Source organism: Protopterus annectens, chromosome 12.part0, assembly GCF_019279795.1.
Source record: "Protopterus annectens isolate FY-2018-M chromosome 12.part0, PAN1.0, whole genome shotgun sequence".
NCBI classification, from domain to species: domain Eukaryota; kingdom Metazoa; phylum Chordata; order Ceratodontiformes; family Protopteridae; genus Protopterus; species Protopterus annectens.
The window spans coordinates 484,610,637-484,634,191 of record NC_056746.1 but is presented as its reverse complement, the minus strand read 5'-3'; the positions used below and the strand labels follow the sequence as shown (position 1 = coordinate 484,634,191).

The window sequence follows — 23,555 nt, the reverse complement described above, 5'->3', positions numbered from 1 at the left end:
AGGGCTTCTAGACTCTCCTGGTAGCTCTTGTCTTTTAAACCTGTAATCTTTTTAGTTACAAACCTCTGGGATCTTTCCTGTTGCTTGAAATGCCTAGTAAAATACATCCCAAAAAGGTCATTGCATTCAATAATAGTTTTCATCAATGCAGAATACTGACAGTAAGAATTTCTTTGGATCTAGATGAAATGCCTTTTGGAATCAGCTGTACCAGGTAAAAAGATGTTCTAATTGCTATCACACTGTGATAGTCAAAAGACAAGGGAATTATCTACCCTTGTTTTAAGCTCTCTCAACTCACTTTAACTTTGAAGAGGGTGTTGTCTAAACTGAGATGAATGAAGGGACTGTTTACCCTGTACTTTTTAGCATTTACTTTTAACCTGTTTTTGAACACAAGTTTTTGACACATTTGAGTTCCAGTTGGAAATTTTGAGCATCAGAGGAGGACTTCAGGATGATACCAAATCTGCATTTACATTTTTAAAACATTTTTATTTAAATAACATTTCATAAACAATTACATTACTTGTCAGTTAAACAATTATAAAACAAAAAGTTTTTAACAAATCAATGTCTAAATCAATGATCCACTTCTATCCTCAGCCACTCACCTGCTTTACATACATGTATTATTTCAAAGCCAATATTTTCTCCTTCTCTGTCACAATCGGTCCAAATAACCAGGGCCTGGCATTGTCGGACTTCCCGCTCAAGTGTTTTCTAATTCAGAAAAAGAGAAAAAAAGAAGGAAAGTCAAATTACTAAAAGACCAGTCTAATTTAAGACTGTTTTCACGTGGACCTTCACACATGCATTTGCGGTTTTTCAAGGGTATCTATTACTTTTTGTATTTCTGTGGTTTCAAAGCAACCTTTTCACAAAAATATCCATATTTTATTATTTGCTGTATAACAGTTTCACTATTCGTTTACTATTTACCATACACTGCCATAACCCCTTAGAAATCCAAACACCAGACATTATATGCCTGACAGCTTGTTTACCAAATTCTACATACTTAAATTAAATGCTGTTCTTACACTGTACTTCTGGCCTCCAGCCCATGTCTTGACTGATAACGATCTTTTTTGAAGAGCTGACCTACTCAGTTTACAATCAAACAATACAATCAGGATAAAATGCAGACAAATAACACCCCTATGAATTTCTAAAGCCATTAGTCAGACAGATAAAAAGAAAACACTGACCCCTGCACCTGTTCCTCCATTACACTACTTCCACTCTGAGGTTGCAGCAAGCTTGGGCGCACTTGCCATTTTTGCATACCAGTTAATGTTTCACCACAAGGCTGCTGGCAACGTGATTTAAATAGTGAGCATATTGTGTGCTGATCTTTCTAAAGGCATCATAAGCAAACATACAAGTTAAATGAAGATTTTTTTTTTTTAAGTTCTAGCAGATGTTGAATAACCTTAGGATTTGTAATTTTACACATACTTATTCTTAGATAAAAAAAATATGGTTAAGTAATGAAAATCTACATAAACAGCCTGGCTCTGTGGTGCAAAAGACTGTAACCTCTTAATGCAACCCAGGCAATCAGGGTTTGATTAGCAGCCCTGGCACAAAAGTAAACAGGCAGAGGATGAGAGGTGGGGGGGGGGTGCAACCCATTTACCTCTCCCAGGGTTGGAGGGGTTCATGTGCACTTGGGGACATACTGGCAGTAAGAATAAGATTTTGCAAGAAACACTAGAGTATCGTCAAGAAGCTGAGCTTGTGACTAGGCCAGCATTACTTCATCCAGCATGACATTTAAATTCAAGGGAGCAATACCAGCCTCCTGGGTTGGCTTAGGTGCAAGACCCCATTAAGAAATTGCTCCACAGCAAAATGTGATGAAGGTAGTAGGTACACAGAAAAGCAGGCTGCCTTTCATGCAAGTGTAAGAAAAGACTAGTTGAAAAGATTCAGCCATAAATAAATGGCTAAGTGGCTGCATTTGAGAGTACACCTTTTTATCTCTCATCAGAAAATAAATATCTTCCATGATTTCTTAGTATAGGATTTCCTTGACTCCTTCACAACATGCAATACTTCCTCCTCCAACTGATTGTGAAAGGAGTTCAGGGTGACTACATCTGGGCTACAACCACCAACTCTGACAAAGTGGTGGTCATTGATGCAACCCAATATGAAGATAACTAGTTAGTGGAAGGTGCTACCTTTAGCAGCATAAATAGATTACTAGGGAGAATCACAGCTCTTTTGACCACAGACTGGTTACTAAGAACAGTCTGGGTCAGTCTTTCCTTGCTTTCTGCAGGGCCTTGAGTATCGGGAAAATAGGTGGAAAGGCAGAGATCAGATTTTTGCCCTCCTGGATGTCGATGCATTTACTGCCCATGTTTCATGTGTAGGAGTACCTACAACAGAACCTCCTTAGCTGTCAGTCTCCCTTTAATACAAACAAGTCTACCTGCTCCTGTGTTCCCACCTTCAATATCAGTTCCTGTAGAAGGGGTTTCAGTTCCCTGCTCTAGGCTAGATCTATTGAGCATGACTGCCACACTCATATCTGAGGTAGAAGGCCTGTACATGAAGGTTTAGATCAGGAGCTATTCCCCAGAATATCATGGCTGGCCTGCACAGTTGGCAAGTGTGTGTATCCCCTTGTTTACATACCTTACCATGGTGCTGTCTGTAAACACTTTTAGGCTACCCAGACATTAGAGTGTCCTGAAGGCTTTCAGAGATAGAACACCAACCACCATCTTTTTCAGGGTGATCTACTTTTTGGGGTCATAGAAGGACTCTAGTTTGCTTGCAGCTTGATATTACTTGTATATAAAGGTCTGGCAACCCTATGGAACCACTGGAAGCATCTTAGAGTTCTTCAGTACCCACTGCAACTGGTTCACTTTAGAAGTCCAGAGTCCAGTCCTGCAAGTCCTTCTGTCCTTACAAAAATAAAAATCCAAACTGGACAACAAAAAAAAAAAAAAAAAAACACTTGCTACTTATAAATGTTAATTCCAAGATCAAGGCATCAGTCAATGAGTACAGTGAATACACTTGAGATATCGCAATCTTGGATTCAATATGCATTAGTCCACATCATGCACTTAAATTCTCTTCATCACACAATATTTTTACATTCTGAGCAATCCAATTACCATCATCTAACTTCTAACAGGCACTCATTGAGACCACCAGTCATATTCCAAGCTGACAGAAAGAATTAAGGGTAGAAGCCTGATCAGTTGGTGGTGCCCCAACTATTACCATTTTTTAATAGCTCCAGTGGACCTCTCCAGAAGTACCATTAGGATGAAGGCAAATGTACCAGAAGGGCTCTCAGAAACATTCTACCTTACATTAAAGACTTCTGGGCTACACTCCAGAAGAAGTGCCCCAACAGTGAAGCTTTGTCCTCTAGTGGGAACAGACTGCTCTGTGCTAAGTCTTGCAAGGTCCCTAGAAAATTTATGGTCTTTTCTGGGACAAAGTTTAAGGAGAAATTAAAGTTATGTACTCACTGTAACTATGCATTTGTGTTGTCCATTTTCATTCTTCAACGTACGGGTTACAGCTCCAACCTCAGATCCGACTCAGCTGCATTCCACAGACTTATGGATCCAACTCTCAAGCTCCTCCCTCTACCCATAATGCTCTAATCAGCCTACAATACCTCAGATCGAGTTTGCTGCCTTATAGATCTTAAGATAGAGTATGAAGAAGGAAATAACAGTAAAGCTAGGGCTCAAACCTGGAACAAAAGTTTCCAAAATATCCACAGGATCACTCCAGAAGATGAAAGGTAAGGGGGAGGGGAGGGTGGGGAGTCGTGAAAGAATGAAAACAAATAAAGTACAGTTGTGTACACTTACCATAAATGCAGAGGTTCAAGTGTATTCACTGTTGCAGTCATCACATTTGGGTTATCTGCTTGCAGTAGCCCTCAGTCGGTCTGACTATCAAATTCTTGGGTCCTGCGTCGGTTGCTCTCTCTTCTTCCATGACATCAGGTAGCCAGGGGTATAAAACATGCAGCAGACACCATTACATCAGTTTTTCTTGCCCCAGATGTCATGTGCCCCCATAATGGGAAGCAATTACATACAAGGTTACATCCCCCAACAAAAAAGCAAATACACCAAAAAGCTTTAAGCATAGTAAACAAGAATAGAGGTATAAGTCAATAGAAGTCAGGGGGCTGCAGGGTGGGTAACCCGGACTGCAACAGTGAATACACTCGAACATCTACATTTATGATAAGTGTACACAACTGTACTATGTTCTTAGTGTTTCACTGTTGCATCACATTTGGGTTGATTCCCAAAGCTAAGGATGGGAGGAGGTAATTAGATAGCATTAGGACCAGCTATAAGGCCCTGCAAGGCTGCAGTGGCAAAGCCAGCTCTGGATTTAGAAAAAATTGGCAAGTGGTAATGCTTGGTGAAGGTATGTACAGAACTCCAGGTAGTAGCTTCTAGGATGTCCCTAGTAGGGACACCTCTGAGAAAGGCTGTAGAGGTAGATGCAGCCCTGGTTGAATGTGGTCTTATCCCCTGTGGGGGTAGGTTTTCCATGGTGCTTATAGCAGAAATGAATGCAATGGCCTATCCACTTAGAAATGGTTTGCTTTAAAATGGCCTTCCCCTCTGCCCCTGCAGCAAATGCAACCAGCAGCTGTTCGGATTTCCTGAGAGGCTTAGTCCTGTCCAAGTAAAATCTAAGTTGTCTGTGCACGTCCAAGGAGTGCAGTATTCGTTCCCCTTTGTTCTGTCGATTAGAGAAGGTTGGCAAATGAATGGACTGATTAAGGGCCACACTGGATACCACCTTGGGCATGAAAGAGGGATTGGTCCTGAGGGACACCCTGTCAGCATGAAAAATGATGAAAGGCTCCACCTCCATGAGGGCCTGTAACTCAGACACCCTTCTTGCTGAAGTGATGGCTAGAAGGAAGACTGTTTTCCAAGAAAGGAATTTCAACTCTGCATTTGCAGCTGGCTCAAAGAGAGGTAGAGTGAGCTTTTCCAATACAAAGTTAAGGTCCCAGGCTAGAGTAGGCGCTCTCCTGTGTGGTCTTAAGTTTTTGGCCCCTCTGAGGAATTGCTTCAGCAGTGGATGAGAGAAGAGGGGTGGTTCTATATTGTAATGAGCTGAAATGGCTGAGGCATGAATTTTGATGGAGGAAAAGGAAAGGCCCTTGTGAAGCATCTCAGTTAAGTATTGAAGAATATGGGGTAAATTGGGCGCTGCTGTCCCCATCCCGAATTTGGCTCCAGGAACAGAACCTTTTCCATTTTTCAGCATAGGACCTTCTAGTACTAGGCCTCCTAGCCTCCAGAATGACATCCATCACTTGCTTACTGAGGGATGGTAACGGAGAGATCAGGTAATTAGCCACACTGCCAGGTTCAGGGTTTGAAGCTGTGGGTGCAGAATCTGGCCCTCCTGCTGGGACAGCAAGGTAGGGGTCTGAGGCAGGTGCCATGGTGGCAGCAGTGACACACTGCGCAAGAGGGGGTACCAGTGTTGGTGTGGCCAGTCTGGTGCAATCAGTATTGTCCTTGGTTTGTCCGGTTTGATCTTTAGTAGTACCTTGGAGAGGAGAGGTAAAGGGGGAAAGGCATAAACTGATAGGTTTTTCCAGTGAAGGACAGGGCATCCACTTTTCAAGCTTGTTTGTTGGGAGTCCTTGTGCAGAATTTGTCCAATTGGTAGTTCTGGGGGGAGGCAAACAGGTCTATCTCTGGGCTCCCCCATTTGTTTCTCAACATGTTGCATATCTTTGGTTCCAGTTTCTACTCGTGTGGGTCCATGAGATTTCTGCTTAGTTCGTCTGCCAGTATATTTAGCTTTCCTGGAAGGAATTGAGCCTGTAGGTGCACTTGGTAGCTCAAGGCTGTGTTCCACAGAGCCATGGCTAGTCTGCAGACAGGGTATGAGTGGGTTCCCCCCTGCTTGTTTATGTACCACATAACAGTGGTGTTGTCCGTCTTTACCAGTAATTGTCCTGGAAGAATGTGGTCCTTGAAGGCTGTCCAAGCATTCTGTACAGCTAACATTTTTTTTTGATTGATATGCAGGTGCATTTGATTTGGGTTCCATTTGCCCTGAATGCACTGCCCTGCCAAGTGAGCCTCCCCATGCATAATCTGATGCATCTGTTAAGGGTTGGGCGGCAGGGGGTAGAGTGAATGACAGTCCCTTGTTTTGGTGGCAGGCCTCTGCCCACCAAAGGAACTCTATCTGTAGACAAGGTATGATAGGAATCATTGATTCTAGATCCTGAGAATGTTGACACCATAGGCTTTTTAGATACCATTGTACTTTCCTCATATGCAATCTTGCATATGGAATTAGTAGAATGCAAGAGGCCATTAACCCCAGGGCTTGCAGTATTTTCCTTGCAGATAGCTGGGTCTTTGTGGCCAGTAGTTTGAAGTAGACTGTCAAATGAACTTGTTTCTCTAGCATGAGGTCCGCCATCTGGGAAGTTGTATTCAAGCTTGCTCCCAGGAATACAATTTGGTGGCAGGGTACAAGATGTGATTTCTTTTCATTTATGGTGTACCCCAGAGACGTTAGCAATTTCTTTACAAATGCCAAATGATTTAATAATATGTCCTGGCTTTCTGCATGAATTAGACAATCGTCCAGGTATGGGTATATTTGAATATTTCTTTGCCTGCAAAATGCAATGACTGGAGCTAGGCACTTTGTGAATACCCTGGGCGCAGTAGATAAGCCAAAGGGCAGTGCAGAGAACTGATAGTGCATGTAGCCTGCTCTGAATTGTAGGTATCTTCTGCAAGATTCTCTTATTGGGATGTGCAGGTAGGCTTCCTTTAAATCCAGTGTTGCCAACCAGGCATCTTTGCCTATCATGGGAAGCAGCTTATGAAGAGTTAGTATCTTGAATTTTGGGACTACCAAAATGTGTTTAGGATAGACAGGTCCAGGATAGGACACCAGGAATTGTCTTTTCTGGGTACCAGGAAAAGTCTTGAGTAAAAACCTTGTTCCCATTCTTCTTCTGGGACAGGTTGAATAGCCCTGATGCTTAAAAGAGAGAATTTGCTTTTGAGCCTCTGCCCACTGATTTGGGGGTAGGTCTGGCCAACCGTTTGGGGTTGGTAAGGAGTGGAGGTGAAATCTGTATCCTTGGGAAACTATATTTAAAACCCATTTGTCCTGTGTAATAAGTTCCCAATTTTTTGCATGCAGGGCAATCTTTCCCCCTAAAGGGACAGTCAGTTGAGCAGGGCTTGGAAGATTTAAAGTTAAGTCATTAAGACAGTTTACCATAGGGGGGAGTCTTACTACTTCCTGCTTTGGAAGTGGGAGCCCCCCACTGCTTAGGCCTGTGAGTACTTTGGGACTGAAGCCTGGGTGTTCTGCTGGTTCTGGGTTTGGACTGAGAAGGCCTGGAAGAGGCAGTAAAGGACCAATTCTTGGAGGGCCAATGTCTACTAAATCTGGGAAGCTGTACTTGCAGGAAATACTTAACAGTTTGCATAGATTTAGCTTTTTCCTCCATCTTTTTAAGTACTTCTTCTGCTCTGTTGCCAAACAGGTGGTCTTGGTTTATCCAGTAATTTAGCTTTAACATGATCTGGCAAAGATTGCTCCTTAAGCCAAGCATGCCTTCTAAGTACAGACCCAGTGACAGCAGCCTTGCAAGATGCCTCTAATGAATCAAAACCACATTGCAAAGTATGTTTTCCAACTTGTTCAGCAGAATGCATTAAATCCTGTAAATCTTTATTTTCAGCACAGTCAGGAATCAACATCATTGTCTGTTTAAGCAATCCAATAATATGCTGCTGATACTTTAACATATGAAACAGGCAGTTTAAGACCCTAATGGCCAAGGTTGCAAAAGTGTATACCTTCTTACTCCATCTATCCAGCGCCCTGGAATCTCTATCAGAGGGGGTAGGATTTCTGGCTGTAGTAGCCTTAATGCCCTTGGGTCCCTGTGAAATGGTCTCAGGTTCCGCAGTAGGATTTTTAAAGAGGAACTTGTGAGAGTCAGGTACCCTGTAAAACCTATCAGGTTTTCTGGGAGCAGGAGGTACAGAGTCAGGGGCCAGGCTAGATTCTGAGGAGGCATCATCTACAATGTCCAGTACAGGAGGGATAGCTAAAGGCCTGTGTTGAGGTAGGATTAAGAATTCCCTAAGCCTCTTTTTGGAGTCAGAGTAATCCTGTCTTTCCCAGCAGAAATACTCCCTAAGAGTATGCAAGGTTTCCCCAAAAGAGAAATCCTCTGAAGGGGAAGCAGAGGGAATGGAGTCCTGTGCATCAGAATCCTCATAGGTAGAGGAGGGCAAATCCTGGTCATCAGAGAAAACAGAAATTTCAGAATCCTGATCAGAAGAATCAGAAGGAAATTCAGTCCTAGGTCTCTTAGAGGGGGAAGGGTGTCTTCCCCTGATTACGTTCATAGGTTCATACTAGGCTATCTGCCCGAGGGCATTTACAAGCCTAGCCCATAGTTTTGTGGCTCACGCCACCCCTTTAGTTTGGAGAAACTATGCCAATTATTTTGCTGTGCCTCTGTCGAGCAGTGACACTGAGGTAACCCCTGGGGTGTATCTGCGATCTCCCATCCATTGGTCAAGATTCCTCTTGAACAAGGCCAGCAAGGTGCTCTGCCTCACATATACCGGGATTTTGTTCCACAGCATAGGGAGTCTTTGGGTGATGAATCTGTCCCTCCAGCACGTCCTATTAATAACCATGTCGAGGTTTAAGTCTCCCGCCCTTGTGGCTCTAAGGGATCTAGATTTTTTGAGATGAAGCATGTTCATCAAATCTGGGTTTGACATGGCCTTGTATGTCAGGCACAGGTCACCTCTGAGCAAGCGGTAAGCAACTGAATATATCTGGAGTTCTTTCAGTCGGGCAGCATAAGGCAGATTTTTGAGACCCTTTATCCTTTTGGTGAGGAACTTTTGTGGCCTCTCCAGCTGCTGCAAGTGTCGGGTCAGATACATTCCGAATGGGGCATTGTACTCAATCATTGGTCTGATGAGTGATGAGTATAGGGAGACTATGACCTCCCTTGATCTAGATGTGAATCCCTTCATGATAAGGTGGGCAATGTAGAAGGTCTTCCTACTACTTTAGCAATATGAGTGTCGAATGAAAGGCTACTGTCAACCTGGGTCCCCAGGTCCCTGATAACTTCTTCTGTGATCACTGGATTGCCACCTATATGGTAGCTAGGGGTAACCTTGTTTTTCCCGAAGGGTATGACTATGCATTTCTTGGCATTTAACTTTAGGCCATGGCTCTGGCACCAGTTATCCGTTTCTGCGAGACCCTTCTGAAGGATATCTGTGTCAGATGTGTTTTCGACTACGGCCCAGTTTGCAGTCATCTGCAAACTTTGTCAGCCATAACCCTCCTGTGTTTGCTTGCACTTCAGAAAAGTAGATGCCAAACAAGAGTGGGCCCAGGACTGAGCCCTGTGGGACACCACTTGTGACAGGCTTTGAGTCTGACATGGCGCCAGCAACTCTGACCCTGTGGGTTCTATCACTCAGCCAGTTTGCAACCCATCTTGTAATGTATGGGTTTACATTTAAGTTGATGAGTTTTTCAATGATACCCGAGTGGGGTACTGTATCGAAAGCCTTCGCCAGGTCTAGGTAGGCTGTATGGACTGCCTTTCCCTCGTCAATGGCCTTGGTGACTGTTTCAAAAAGTCAACCAAGTTTAAAAGGCATGATCTGCCTTTGACAAAGCCAAACTGGGTTGGATCCAAAGTCTGCAAATTCCCTATGTCTTTATTTATGAGATCCATTATGATCCTCTCCATGGCTTTGCAGATAAGGCTTGTCAAGCTAATGGGACGGTAATTTCCAGAGTCGGTGGAGGCACCGCCTTTGTGAAGTGGGACCACAGTCGCTGTGCGCCACTCCCTGGGTATGTATCCGGAGGTGAGACTAAGATTAAACAGCTGTCCTAACTGTGGGTTTAATTCCTCGTTGAGTTCGTGGAGCACACAGCCGGGGACACCATCAGGTCCCATGGAAGCTGTGTTCTTTGCCTTGGAGAGAGCAGTTCTCACCTGGGCGTTAGAGATGTTTGGGGGGCTACAATCATTTGGTATAGATATCTCTCCTTTTGGGGTTTGCACTGAACCTGTCAGCCAGTATGTTGGCAATGTCTGTAGGATCAGTAATCTTCACATCATTTTGGACTAATTCTGAGCATATCTGGGAGTTTCCTCCTAGGTTTCTGACATAGCTAAAGAATGCCTTATGGTTGTCTTTAGAGTCCTTAGCTATTTTTCTCTCAAAATTAGCTTTGGATGATTTTATGAGAGCTCTTAGCTTTTTACTTATAGTGATCAGCGGTGTCTTTCCTTTTAAGGATTTTGCTCTATCTTGTAGTAGCTTTCTCCTTTTGTTGTAGAGTTTGTTTATGGCTGGGGTCCACCATAGTGGACGCTTGCCTTTGGTACAAAGAGTCTTTGTTTTGCTTGGGATTGCCGGATCCATGCAGCCCTGCAGGTGCTGGTAGAAGGCATTTGTAAGTGATTCAGCGGTTTGAGTAATGTTTACCGCTCGGGCCTTAAAGGAGACCACACTAGTCTTAAGCAGTGTGAAGTCGGCTTTCGAGAAGTTCTTTACTGTGGTCTTTTTTATTTCGGGTGGGGGCGGGATAAGGACCTCCAGCGAGATTAGTTTATGATCTGATCTCACCAGTGAGGGGTATACTTCCGGTGTTGAACATTGTGCTCCCATGTTCGTGATAATGAGATCAAGTATGTTTTCTCCTCTTGTGGGGATGGTCACTAGTTGTTCCATGGCATTTGAGTTTATGAATTCCAGGAACTTTTGGGCTTGAGTAGTGTTCCCAGTCTATATTAGGGTAGTTGAAGTCACCTAGTATGATGGTGTTCGGAGATACATTTATCCCCTCCAGTGTTTTCAGGAAGGCCATGTGAGGTTCCTGAGTTTGCGAGGGTGGCCTGTAACATGCTACAAATTGCAGAGCAGTCTTGCCTATGGTTAATTGCACCTGGATGGTTTCCGATGCATCGTGCGTTGCCACCAATCTTGAGGTGTGGGTGTCCTTGATGAATATGGATACCCCCCCACCTTTCTTGGTATTGTCCGGATTTTGGGGCCGGAACGCATGATATGAGGTAAAACCTGATAGTGCTGGGGTGCTCTCAGGAGCCTTGAACCAGGTTTCTGTCACAGCACAGACATCGATGTTCTCCATACTGAGAAGGGCCTCGAGTGCGTGCATCTTGAGGTTAAGACTTCTGGCATTGAGCAGCATTACCCTTAGTTTTTTTTTCTTTGTTGTGTTCTAGGGTGGTAGGTTTAGAATTTGAGCCTTGCCTAAAAAGGCACTATGGGGTGGCAAGAGCCTTTGCCAAAATCCGAATCCCAGGGTGACAGGTGCAAGCCGCCCTTGAAGCAGCGTGGCTTGCCCAGCATGTCATTCCAGGCAGACAGTCATTCGGTCCCCTTTGAATGACACCAGAGTTTAAGCCAATTGTTAAAGCTGATCATCTTATCTCTGTATTGTGGCATCATTCTTGGTGAAGGTAGGATACTGCTCAAGGTTAGGGTCATACCTGCTTGGGCTACATAATCAGAGAGCTCCTCTATGTCTCTTTTCATGTAGTCCAAGGAGGTACGCCTCAGGTCGCTTACACCAGCGTGGACAATGATTGAGTCGCATTTGTACCTGCTGTTGAGAGACCTGAGTGCTTGCGTTATGCGGATTCTAGCCCGACAGGCAGCTTACTGTGACCTTTTCCTTACTCAGTCTAGTGAGCGGGACGTCAGTGTGTCTGACTATGGAGTCACCAATGACTAGTGTGTCTGGCATTGTGTTTGGCCTTAAGGGCTGTGACTGCTTGACACTCTGACTGTGTGGTCTATGTGTTGCAGGTGTTGTGTTCTGAGGTGGTAGTTGTTTGGGTGTCTGCTTTGGTGGCCTCTGCTGTTTTGGTAGATTTTTGATCAGAGCCTCCGAGTATGTCTCTGTGTGTTTATGTGTATGATTTGAGGTTGTGATGGTACTATGTGAGACTGGGTCTATAGTGTGTGTGTGGTTACCTTCTCCTCCTGTCTGGTCTTGCCAGTCCTATGTTGAGAGAGCTCAGCCTCCAGTTGGGCCGTATAGTTGCATCTCTCTCATGTATTTGTGTTTTGTGGGAGGAGGAGAGGGTTGTCTGTGTACATGAGGCAATTGTAACATTGCCTCAATATTCCCAGGTTCACCAGCTGAGCAGGAGAGGACATTAGCAACTGATCCCTCGACATGCTAGAAGGAATAGACGGAAAAACTTAAAAAAGGTTTTGGGGGGTGTGGGTGACCGAGAAATGGGGTTTGCTTTTTTGGGGTACTATCTGTAACAAGAGTGCTGTATCAAGGTGATAAGTACTGTAGGAGCAAGTGCTGGGCTATACAGATAGAGAATAGTCTACTTGGGAGTCAAGTAGAGATAATTTATAGTTATAGGATACACTAAATAGAACAGTAGTATACTTTGAGGAAGGTAGTTATAAGGGAAAATTTGAAGAGTGGACTTTAGGTAGCCCGAATAGTTTAAACCTGATTAACCGGCGCTGCCCTAGTGTGCAATGGTAGCAGCTCCGCGCTAAAGCGCGCTTTATAGCAGGGGGCTGGAAAAGACAGGAAATGACCCAAAATGGCCAATAAACTACAAGTTACTGGTTTAAACCACTCCTCTGAGGACAAACAGGCAGCTCAGTACTCCCCACCCTCAGTGGTGAGTAAAGAAACTTCCCTTGACCAAACAAGGAAAATGGAGAAACACAGGAACCAAGACAAAGCCCAGGGATCAGGAAAATCTGATCACTGGAACAAACTATTAGGAAAGTATGGAAAACAAGAGTATTTTTTTTTTTTTTTCAAGTTTTTTTCAAATAAGCAGAAAATACAATAAATGCTGTGTTTTTCGACTAATTGCTATCAAAAGCTAGTACACTTGAGTGTATTAGCCTGTTGTTTAACTTTTAAGTAAATATTAAACAAGCAAGTGCATGAAACAATTCAAACTATTAAAAACAGTAAAAACAGGTAATAACAGAATAAAACAGGCAGAAATAGTAGCCGAAAGGCTTAAAAAGTCGAAAATGCAGAAAAAATATTTAGAATCTGGAAAGTTTGTCTTTTCTGGTCTCTGCTGCTCTAGGAACTCTGCTGGACACCACGAGGAGCTGTGCTGAGTTCTCTATAGCCAGAAAAGCCCGCCGCTTTATAGCAGGGGGCTGGAAAAGACAGGAAATGACCCAAAATGGCCAATAAACTACAAGTTACTGGTTTAAACCACTCCTCTGAGGACAAACAGGCAGCTCAGTACTCCCCACCCTCACTGGTGAGTAAAGAAACTTCCCCTTGACCAAACAAGGAAAATGGAGAAACACAGGAACCAAGACAAAGCCCAGGGATCAGCAAAATCTGATCACTGGAACAAACTATTAGGAAAGTATGGAAAACAAGAGTATTTTTTTTGTTTTTTTCAAGTTTTTTTTTCAAATAAGCAGAAAATACAATAAATGCTGTGTTTTTCGACTAATTAGAGTAATAAGATCTTCATCCATTCTTATCATTTGTTTTTTAGGCATAGGGGCCTGACCATGCAGTCTGGGTGTTGGTTTTCTAGGCATGGATCGAGTTTTAGGCCTTGAAGAAGAAGATGGAGTCAGTTTAATATGCAAGTTGGTAGGCCTGAATACACCCTCTGAAGCCGGTGCCTGCACAGTGGCTCCGGACCCATCCAAGGTAGAGACATCCGCAGGTTCCACAGTTGAAGAAGCATCTCGCAGAATACCGGACTCCAAATGAGTCTCAGTAGAGGCTTGCGAATCTGAAGTAACGGGTATCAGCACCTCATTGAGTACCGGCGAACTGGCGACTAGCTTAGGAGAAGCATTGTTGGCAGCTTTGGACCTATGCGGTCTGTCTCTGTCTTTGCGTTTTTTCAGAATGTCGGTAGTCGGGTGGCTTACTGAAGCCATTTCTGGATAATTGAACAGAGTACCGAAATATTTAGATGCGTAAATGAACCGATGACGAATAGTACAAGGTTTGAATAAGGCATAAAACCAACAGTGAGGTATGTCGTGGTCTGGGCCTAAGCAAGGAATGCAGTACAAATGAAAATCTTTACGAGATACTTGCTTTCCACATGAAATACAACTGTTAACTTTTACTTGACATCGGTTTAGAGCAAGAAAAAGGATCCCCAACGGGGTACTTAGCTTAGTTGAAGACTTCGGATCTGAAACTCGAAAACGAAAATTTCAGGAGTCAGCCGACCGGCACTTGCGAACTGCTTCTGGTTCGTGCACCGCACGGCAAGAAAGACTGATGTAATGGCGTCGGCTGCATGCTTTATACCCCTGACTACCCGACGTCATGGAAGATGAGACAGCAGCTGACACAGGACCCAAGACTTTGATAATCAGGCCGACTGAGGGCTACTGCAAGCAGATAATCCAAATGTGATGACTGCAGCAGTGAAACACGAAGAACATCACAGATGCATAGCTATGGTGAGTATATAACTCTAATACCGGATGCTGTCCTTTTCATTCTTCACTGTATGGGACAAAGTACCAAGCTACATGAATCTTGGGTGGTCCTCATGGAATGATATTCCGGAGAACTGCTGAACAAAACACAGCTCTGCTTCTAGAAGACAAATCTAGTTTGTAATGAGCAATAAAGGTGTGATCATTAGGCCAGGAAGCTGTTGTGCAAATATCATCAATGGAAGTTCTAGACCAAAAGGTAGAGGAAGTGGCCATGGATCTAATTGAATGTGCCTTAGGAGGCTTTGATGGTGAGAAACCTTGCTAAGAATATCATATACAAAAGAAATGCAATCAGTAATCCATTTTTCCAGGATAACTATAGAAAGTGGTGACCACAGTCTATCTGGTGAGAAAGAAACAAACAGCTGGCCTGTTTTCCCTGAAATCCTTTGTCCTGTGTAAATAAAAAAACTTAGCTGTCTATGTACATCTAAAAGATGTAGCATATATTCTCTTTTCTTTGGAAAACTGGGGAAGAAGACAGGCAAATGAATTGTCTGAGTGGCATTCAATTCAGAAGATACTTTTGGCAAGAAGGATGGGCTGGTTCATAAAGTAACTATCTTTGTGAAAAACAATGTAATGGGATTTGGATGAGCCTGGAGTTCAGAAGTTCTCCTTTCAGATGTAATAACTACTAAAAATGTTATTTTCAAAGACAAAATTTTTAAATCAATTTTGGCTGAAAGTTCAAAAGGTTGTGTCAACCCTTGACATATGACTGTCATATCCCAAGAAGGTGACAGATCTTTCACTGGAGGCCTGAGTAGGAAGGTGCTCTTTAGAAAAGTCTTGTATAATTTGAAAGAAGCTAGAGGAAACTTTTACTCCTGAATCAAAATTTGATATGGCTGCTAACTGTACTTTGATTGTGGAAAAACTAACACCTTCATGAATAATAGAAGTAAACTCCAGAACCAAAGTAATAGGAGCAATAAAGGGAGTCAATATCCTTTTCAAGGGCCCAAATTGAAAATATTTTCCATTTACTCCTGTAAATCTTCCTTGTAGAAGCTTTCTGAGAAAATGAAGCAAAAAAGCTCCAGAACTGAAGAAATAGGAGGAGTAAACAGGTTAAATTTCCTTTTTAAGGGCCCAAATCGAAAACCTTTTCCACTTACTCCTGTATATCTTCCCTGTAGAAGTTTTCTGGGAAAATAAAAGTATATAAAGAACTAGGGGGGAAAGCCTGGACTGTCTAGCTATTAATGGAACTGGAGAAACCATGCGGTTAGTTTAAGGCCTGGAATACTGGGATGCTTCATCCCCGAGGGACATGAGAGAAGCTCTGGACTGTGGTCAAGTATCCATGGAGGATAACAAAGATGAGACCAAAGGAAGGAGAACCACACCTGGCGAGGCCAGAAAGAGGCAATGAGGATAACTGAGCTCTTCAACCAACTGGCTTTCTGTAAGAATTTTGGAATCAGAGGTAACGGGAGATAGGTGTAAAGGAGAGTGGAGGGCCATACGTGGACTACAGAATCTCACTGACTCCCCTGAGGGGGGATTAGAGGAAAGTACCTGTTGAGCTTGTTGTGGGGAGACGCACAGAGATAGCAACAAGGTTGGCCCTAACAATAGAAAATATTTTCCTCCAGTGACTGATTGAGAGACCACTCATAAGTTGACAAAATGGACCTGCAGAGTTTGTCCACCAGTAAGCTGAATTTCCCCAGAATGTGCATTGTCACTAGAAAGCAGTTGAAGGAGATTACCCACTGCCACACTCTCACTGCAAAGGAGGTAAGACTGGGCTCTCCCCTTTGTTGATGTACCAGACCACAGACATGATGATGATTTGTATCTAATATTCCCTAGAGGGAGAACATCTTGAAAGGCCTGCAATGCTAAAAGAACTGCTCTCATCTCTAGGACACTGATGTGTGAATTGGTCTCTTGGGGGGACCACATACCTTAGACCATCCATCTCAAGAAATGCCCCATGCACGCACCCCAACTGGGAAGCATCTGTGGTCATAGTGGTCACTCGAAAAGACAGAAAAAAAAGACGGGCCAGGTAAATCTCATCCCAGTGAATCCACCACTGAAAATGCTATATGCATACCTATGTGAGTTTGACTGGGTGTAGAAATCTGCCACAGGAACTAAGATTATAGCCATGACCACTGAACCTAAAGCCTGAAGTACAAGTCTGGCTGGAGTAGGATGAACAAGAATTTGTTGTACCTGGAACTTGACTGCATCTATACAATGACAATAGTGGCACAGTGACAATATGACTTAATGTGTTCAGCTGGCCACAGATGAACTCCAGGCTCTGTACTAGGCACAGTTTGGATTTGGAGATTTTGACTGTAATGCCTAGTGTTTCAAAAAGTTGGAGGAAATAGTCTATGGACTGTTCTAAGAAATACCTGGTTGGGACAGTGAGGAGCCAGTCATCTAGATATGGAAATACACTGAATCCCAAGCAGTCTCTGGTGAGTTGCTACCACTGCCATATACTTGATAAACACCCTGGAGGCTGTGGTGAGACCAAAAGGCAGGGCTCTGAAAGTACAGTTGTGTACACTTACCATAAATGTAGACATTTGAGTGTATTCACTGTTGCAGTCATCACACGTGGGTCATCTGCCTGCAGTTAGCCCTCAGTCGGCCCGAATACCAGAGACTTACTATTTCTGCGTGGGATGCTGTTGCGTCAGGGGTATAAAAACAGGCAGCCAATGCCATTACATCAGTTTTTCTTGCCCCAAATGTCAGGAGCCCCCCAAATAGGGAGCTAAGTCATGGTGGGGAACATACCACCAGTAAAAAGTAAATATCATTACCCATGAAAGGGGTGAGTAGAAGCCATAGAGAGGAGAGAGAAAAACCAGGGGGCTGGAGGGAGGGAAACCAGGGCTTCAACAGTGAATGCACTCAAACATCTACATTTATGATAAGTGTATACAACTGTACTATGTTCTTCATCTTTCACTGTTGCAGTCATCACACTTGGGTAGATTCCCAAAGCTGAAGAAGGGTGGAGGCAGTCAAGAAGAGTTACAGCTGGCTAGTATGCCTTGCAGGACTGCAGTTGCAAAACCTGCCCTGGATTTGGAAAAGATAGGCATGTGGTAATGCTTGGTGAAAGTGTGTACAGAACTCCAGGTAGCAGCTTCCAGGATGTTCCTGGTAGGGACTCCCCTGAGAAATGCTGTAGATGTAGAAGTTGCCCTAGTGGAATGAGTTCTGACAGCTGAGGGTTTGTTTTCCCATGGTGCTTGTAGCAGAAATGGATGCAGTGTGTTATCCATTTGGAAATTGTTTGTTTGCAATACCCTTGCCCTCTGCCCCTGTTGCAAAGCTGACTAGTAACTGGTCAGATTTCCTGAAGGGCTTAGTCCTATCAAGGTAGAATCTGAGCTGTCTGTGCACGTCCAAGGGGTGCAGGATCCTTTCCCCTTTATTTTGAGGATTAGGGAAGAAGGTTGGCAAATGGATGGATTGGTTGAGAGCCACACTGGACACCACTTTAGGTATAAAGGAAGTGTTAGTCCTGAGGGAAACCCTGTCAGTATGGAAAATAATGAAGGGTTCCACAGCCATAAGTGCTTGTAGCTCAGACACTCTTCTAGCTGAAGGGATGGTCAGAAGCAAGGCTGTTTTCCAAGAGAGGAACTTTAACTGCGCTGACACTGCAGGTTTAAAGAGGGGAAGCGTGAGCTTTTCCAGTACAAAGTTAAGGTCCCTAGCAGGGGTGGGTGCTCTCCTTGGCGGCCTTAAGTTGTATGCCCCCTCTCAGGAGCCATTTGATAACAGGGTGCGAGAAGAGAGATGGCTCAGTGTTGTAATGAGCCGAAATGGCAGAGGCATGTATCTTAATGGAGGAGAAGGGCAGGCCTTTGCGGAATAAATCTGCTAAGTAATCCAAGATTAGAGGCAGGGAGGATAGAGTTGTGTCCTCTCCTTTAGACTGAATCCAGGAGCAGTACCTTTTCCACTTATCAGCACAGGATTTTCTTGTACTGGGTCTTCTGGCTTCAAGAATTACGTCAAGCACCTGCTTGCTTAGAGTTACTGGGGGAAAATTTAAGGAATAAGCCAGGCTGCAAGGTTTAGGGTTTGCATTTGCGGATGCAAAATCTGTCCCCCCTGCTAAGAGAGCAGGATTGGGTTTTGGTATAGGTGCCAGGATGGCACCAGTGACCGACTGCGTAGAAGTGGGTACCAGTGCTGGCATGGCCAGTCCAGGGCAATCACAATTGTCCTTGGTCTGACCTGTCTTAGCTTGAGTAATACTCTTGAGAGAAGGGGCAAAGGGGGGAAAGGCATAGATTGAGAGATTTACCCACTGAAAAGATAGTGCATCCACTTTCCAGGCTCTGCTATGAGTGTTCCTGGTGCAGAATTTGCTGAGCTGGTGGTTGCAGGGTGAGGCAAAGAGATCCACCTCTGGGGTCCCCCATTTCTGAATCAGAAGGTTGAAGGTGCTGGGCTGTAATTACAACTTGTGTGGGGTCTAAGAGATTTCTGCTTAAGTCATCTGCCAGTGAATTTTGTTTGCCTGGCAGGAATTGAGCTTGCAGATGGACTTGCATGTTCAAGGCTGTGTTTCACAGGGTCATGGCTAGCCTGCAGAGTGGGTAAGAGTGGGTTCCCTCCTGCTTGTTGATGTACCACATACCTGCGTTGCTGTCTGTTTTTATTAGCAGGTGTCCTGGTGAGAGTAGGGATCTGAAAGCTGTCAGAGCATGCTGCACAACTAGCATCTCTTTTTGGTTGATGTGCAGATGAATTTGACTTGGGCTCCAGTGGCCCTGAATGCACTTGCCATCCATGTGTGCTTCCCAGGCATAGCCTGATGTGTTTGTGGTTAGGGTCTGGGCGGCGTGGGGTCGAGCGAAGGGCAGTCTTGTGGTTGCACGCAGCTGCCCACCAAAGAAACTCTGTCCTTAGACAGGGTATAATAGGAATGACAGTTTCCAGGTCCTGAGAATGTTGGCACCAAAGACTTTTTAAGTACCGCTGAAGTTTCCTCATATGCAGTCTGGTATATGGAATTAGTAGGATGCATGAGGCCATGAACCCTAGGGCCTGCAGGATTTTCCTTGAGGATATTTGTGTTCTGGTGGCCATTTGAGTAAAACAGTCTGTAAGGTGGGCTTGTTTTTCTGAAGTGAGGAATGCCATCTGGGATGCTGTGTCCAAGCTTGCTCCCAGGAATACAATCTTTTGACTGGGGACTAGTTTTGATTTCATTTTGTTGATGGTGTACCCCAGGGATGTTAGAAGGTTTTTTTTAAAAATGTCAGGAGTTGCAACAGCAATTCCTGACTGTCTGCCTGAATCAGGCAGTCATCCAAGTACGGCTAAATTTGGATATTTCACTGCCAGCAGTAAGCAATGGCTGAAGCCAGGCATTTTGTGAATACTCTGGGAGCAGTGTATAAGCCAAAGGGAAGTGCAGAGAACTGATAATGCATAGATCCGGCCCTGAAACATAGATATTTCCTGCATGACTTCCTTATAGGGATATGCAGATAAGCTTCTTTTAAGTCTAGGGTGACTAACCAGGCTTCTTTGGCTAGCATAGATAGAAGCTGCTGCAGGGTGAACATTTTGAATTTTGGTACCACCAGGAAGGTGTTGAGAATTGAAAGATTTAGGGTTGGGTGCCAAGAGCCCTCTTTTCTGAGTACCAGGAAATGTCTGGAATAGAATCCTTGACCTATCTGTTCCGCCGGAACAGGTTGAATTGCCCTGATAGAGAGCAGGGATAGAACTTGGTTTTGTGCCTCTGCCCACTGGTTTGGAGGAAAGTCTGGCAACCCTTTTGTGATTGGCAGAGAGTGGAAGTAAAATTTGCACCCTTGGGATATAATGTTGAGGATCCATCGGTCTTTGGTGATGGACATCCAGTTTTTTGCATGAAGGGCGTGTTTTCCTCCTAAGGGCACAAGTAGTTGGGTAGAGGTGGGGAGTGGAGTAGAGAAGTCTTTGGGAATTCTTTCCGTAAGGGGGTGGCGTAGCACTCCCTGCTTTGGAGGTGGAGGCACTCCATTGCTTAGATCTCTGTATACCCTGAGACTGTGGTCTGGGGGGTCTGTTCCCCTGGGTCTAATTTGAGGTGGCCTTCAGGGGGCTGGAAAGGACCAATGCTTCGAGGGGCAATGCCTACTGAGTCTAGGAGGCTGTAGTTGTAAGAATTCTTTGACTGCCTGCATAGATTTAGCTTTTTCTTCCATCTTTTTAGAACCTCTTCTGCTCTGGTGCCAAACAGATTGTCCTTGTTCAAAGCAGCGTCTGATAACTTTGATTTGAAATGGTCTGGCAAGGTCTGCTCCTTAAGCCAAACATGCCTTCTCAGTACAGAACCAGTGACTGCTGCCCTGCTTCTAGGGGGTCAAAGCTGCAATGCAATGTATGCTTGCTGACTTGGCTTGCAGAATACATAAGCTCTTGTATTCCTTTACTTTCTGCACAGTCTGGAAAGGTTGCTATTTTTTGTTTAATAAATTCCATAAAATGTTGTTGGTACTTCGGCATGTGAAACTGACAATTCAAAGCCTTAATGGCGAGAGTTGCAGAGGTATATAATTTCTTACCCCATCTGTCCAAAGCTCTGGAATCCCTGTCCGAAGGGGTGGGATTCTTAGCTGTAGTTGCTTTGATACCTTTAGGCCCCTGGGAGATGATCTCTGGGTTAACAGTAAGACTTTTGAAAAGGAATTTATGAGAGTCAGGTACTCTGTAGTACCTGTCTGGTTTCCTAGGGGCAGGAGGTAAAGTGATAGGAATAAGACTGTATTCCATAAAGACATCATACATAACTTCCAGGACTGGGGGTATTGCTAAAAGCCTATGTTGTGGCAAGTCTAGAAATTCTCACAGTCTCTTTTTGGACTGAGGATAGTCTTGGCATTCCCAATGGAAATGCTCTCTTAAGGTATGTAAGGTTTCACCAAAAGAAAAGTCCTCTGGAGGAGAGGCAGAGGGAATGGATTCCTCTGCATCTGAATTCTCATAAGCAGATAAGGGCATGCCTTCATGATCAGATACCTCAGAGTCATCGGACTCTTGGTCTGTTGAAGCTGCTGGGGACAGGTCTCTTTCTCTTAGCAGGGGAAGGCTGATTTCCCATAATCAGCATAATAAGGTCTTCTGCCATTTTAAGCATTTGAGGTTGTGGCAAGGGAGCAGGTGCATGCGCTGTGGTCATCGGTTTTCTAGGCGTAGGGCGTACTCTTGGTCTTAGAAACTCAGTAGTTTTAGACGGAACTGAAGACGCAAAAGAAGTCGTCAGTTTGTGTTGGACATCTGTAGTGCGAAGAACTTCCTCAGAAGCCGGTGCCTGCTCAACAGCTCTGGACCCATCCAGGGTAGAGACATCCGCAGGTTCCATAGATGAAGAGTCTCAGGGCATACCGGACTCTGAACGGGTCTCGGTAGAGGCCTGTGAATCCACAGAAGCGAGCATCAGGGGCTGCAAAAGCGCCTCACTGAGTACCAGCGATCTGGCAACTAGCTTAACGAAACTGTTGTTGGCAGCTTTGGGCCTGTGCAGTCTGTCTGTCTTTATCCTGATATTTTGTCGGATGGTTTACTGAGGCCATTTCGGAATACGGAGATTGAGAATTAAAGTATTTAGCGGCAATAAGGGCCAGACGACGAATAGTTTGGGCCTTGAACAAGGCACAAAACAGACAGCGAGGTACGTCGTGGTCTGGGCCTAAACAGGTGACGCAGTAAAAATGTAAATCTCGGTGTGGTATTTGCTTTCCATAGGCAAGACAATTGTTAACTTTTTCTGACATCGGTTAGAACAAGAAAAATGGATCCCCAACAGGGTACTTAGCTTTAGAAGACTTCAGGATGATTCAATTCGTAAACAAAAACTCGGGTGGTGGCCGATAGGCACTCGTACGAACTGCTTCTGCTCCGGGCTCCTCGGCAAGAAGGACTGATGTAATGGCGTCGGCTGCCTGTTTTTATACCCCTGACGTCAGACCTGGAGCGACAGCATCCAACACAGAAATACTAAGTCTCTGGTATTCGGGCCGACTGAGGGCTACCTGCAGGCAGATAACCCAAGTGTGATGACTGCAACACTGAAACACGAAGAACATCTGACAGTGCCTGGCTCACAACCAAAGCGCAGACATCGTCTGGAGCGTCTGTTCATCTTGATGAGATAGTATACGTCCTGAAGATCGATTGAGTACATCCAATCGTTCTTGTGCAAAAAAGGCAGGATGGACTGAACCATGACCATTTGGAAATTTGACTTCTTCACAACTAGTTCAGGTTGCTTAGATCCAAAACTGGTCTCAGGTCCCCTTGTCTTCTTTGGCACCAAAAATAGCCTTGAGTGCGTTCAGAATTCTCTTTGGTCTGGTGGGGCCACCTGAATGCCACTTTTCACTGGCAGCTTTTGAATCTCCTGAGCTGCAGCTTCCCTGTGACTGGGTGGGACATCAGGAAGCTTTCTTCTTCTTTTGATTGGGAGAATCTGGAAAAATGGTATGCAGTAACCTCTGGATATTATTTTCAGCACCCAAGAATCTTTTGTTATAGAAGCCCAGGGTCTGGGTGCAAAGCCAAGCACCCCCTGATTGAATCTAGAGGTGAGAAATTGGGCAACCCTTCAGGAGCACTGAAAGGGTCTACCCAGAAAGGAGTCTCAGAAACTCTGGTTTTGCGGGACTCCTCTGGCACAAGGATGGTGTCCTTCCATTTGAACTCCCATGTCTGTACCTGGAGGACTTTTCCCCACATGGATCCTGTAAAAAACTACCTGGGATTTACGGAAGCACATTTTCTTGCCCCCCTTTGATTCTTGAAAAGGATTGTTGAGGGATAGAAATTTGAATCCCTATGGCAGACAGGGGTCTTACCTTCCTGTTCAGTGTGAGAAACCATTTCTTTAACAGAAGGGCCAAACAAGAACGTACCATTAAAAGGAGCATTGATAAAAGAAGACTTGCAGGGCTCCGCAAAATGGCATCCAGGCAGGTCTTCTGATGACAATGC

The 23,555-nt window shown here is 44.4% G+C and overlaps 1 protein-coding gene across 3 annotated transcripts in view; it reads right to left on the bottom strand.

Annotated features, from left to right (window-relative positions):
* The window catches only part of TOP3A (DNA topoisomerase III alpha), a 1,120,433-nt gene that overhangs the window by 790,937 nt on the left and 305,941 nt on the right, over positions 1 to 23,555 (bottom strand). For all 3 annotated transcript variants that reach the window (XM_044089591.1, XM_044089590.1, XM_044089593.1), the window contains one exon: positions 615 to 723. In XM_044089591.1, the coding sequence (XP_043945526.1) occupies positions 615 to 723 (109 nt within the window). The remainder of the gene's footprint in view (positions 1 to 614; positions 724 to 23,555) is intronic.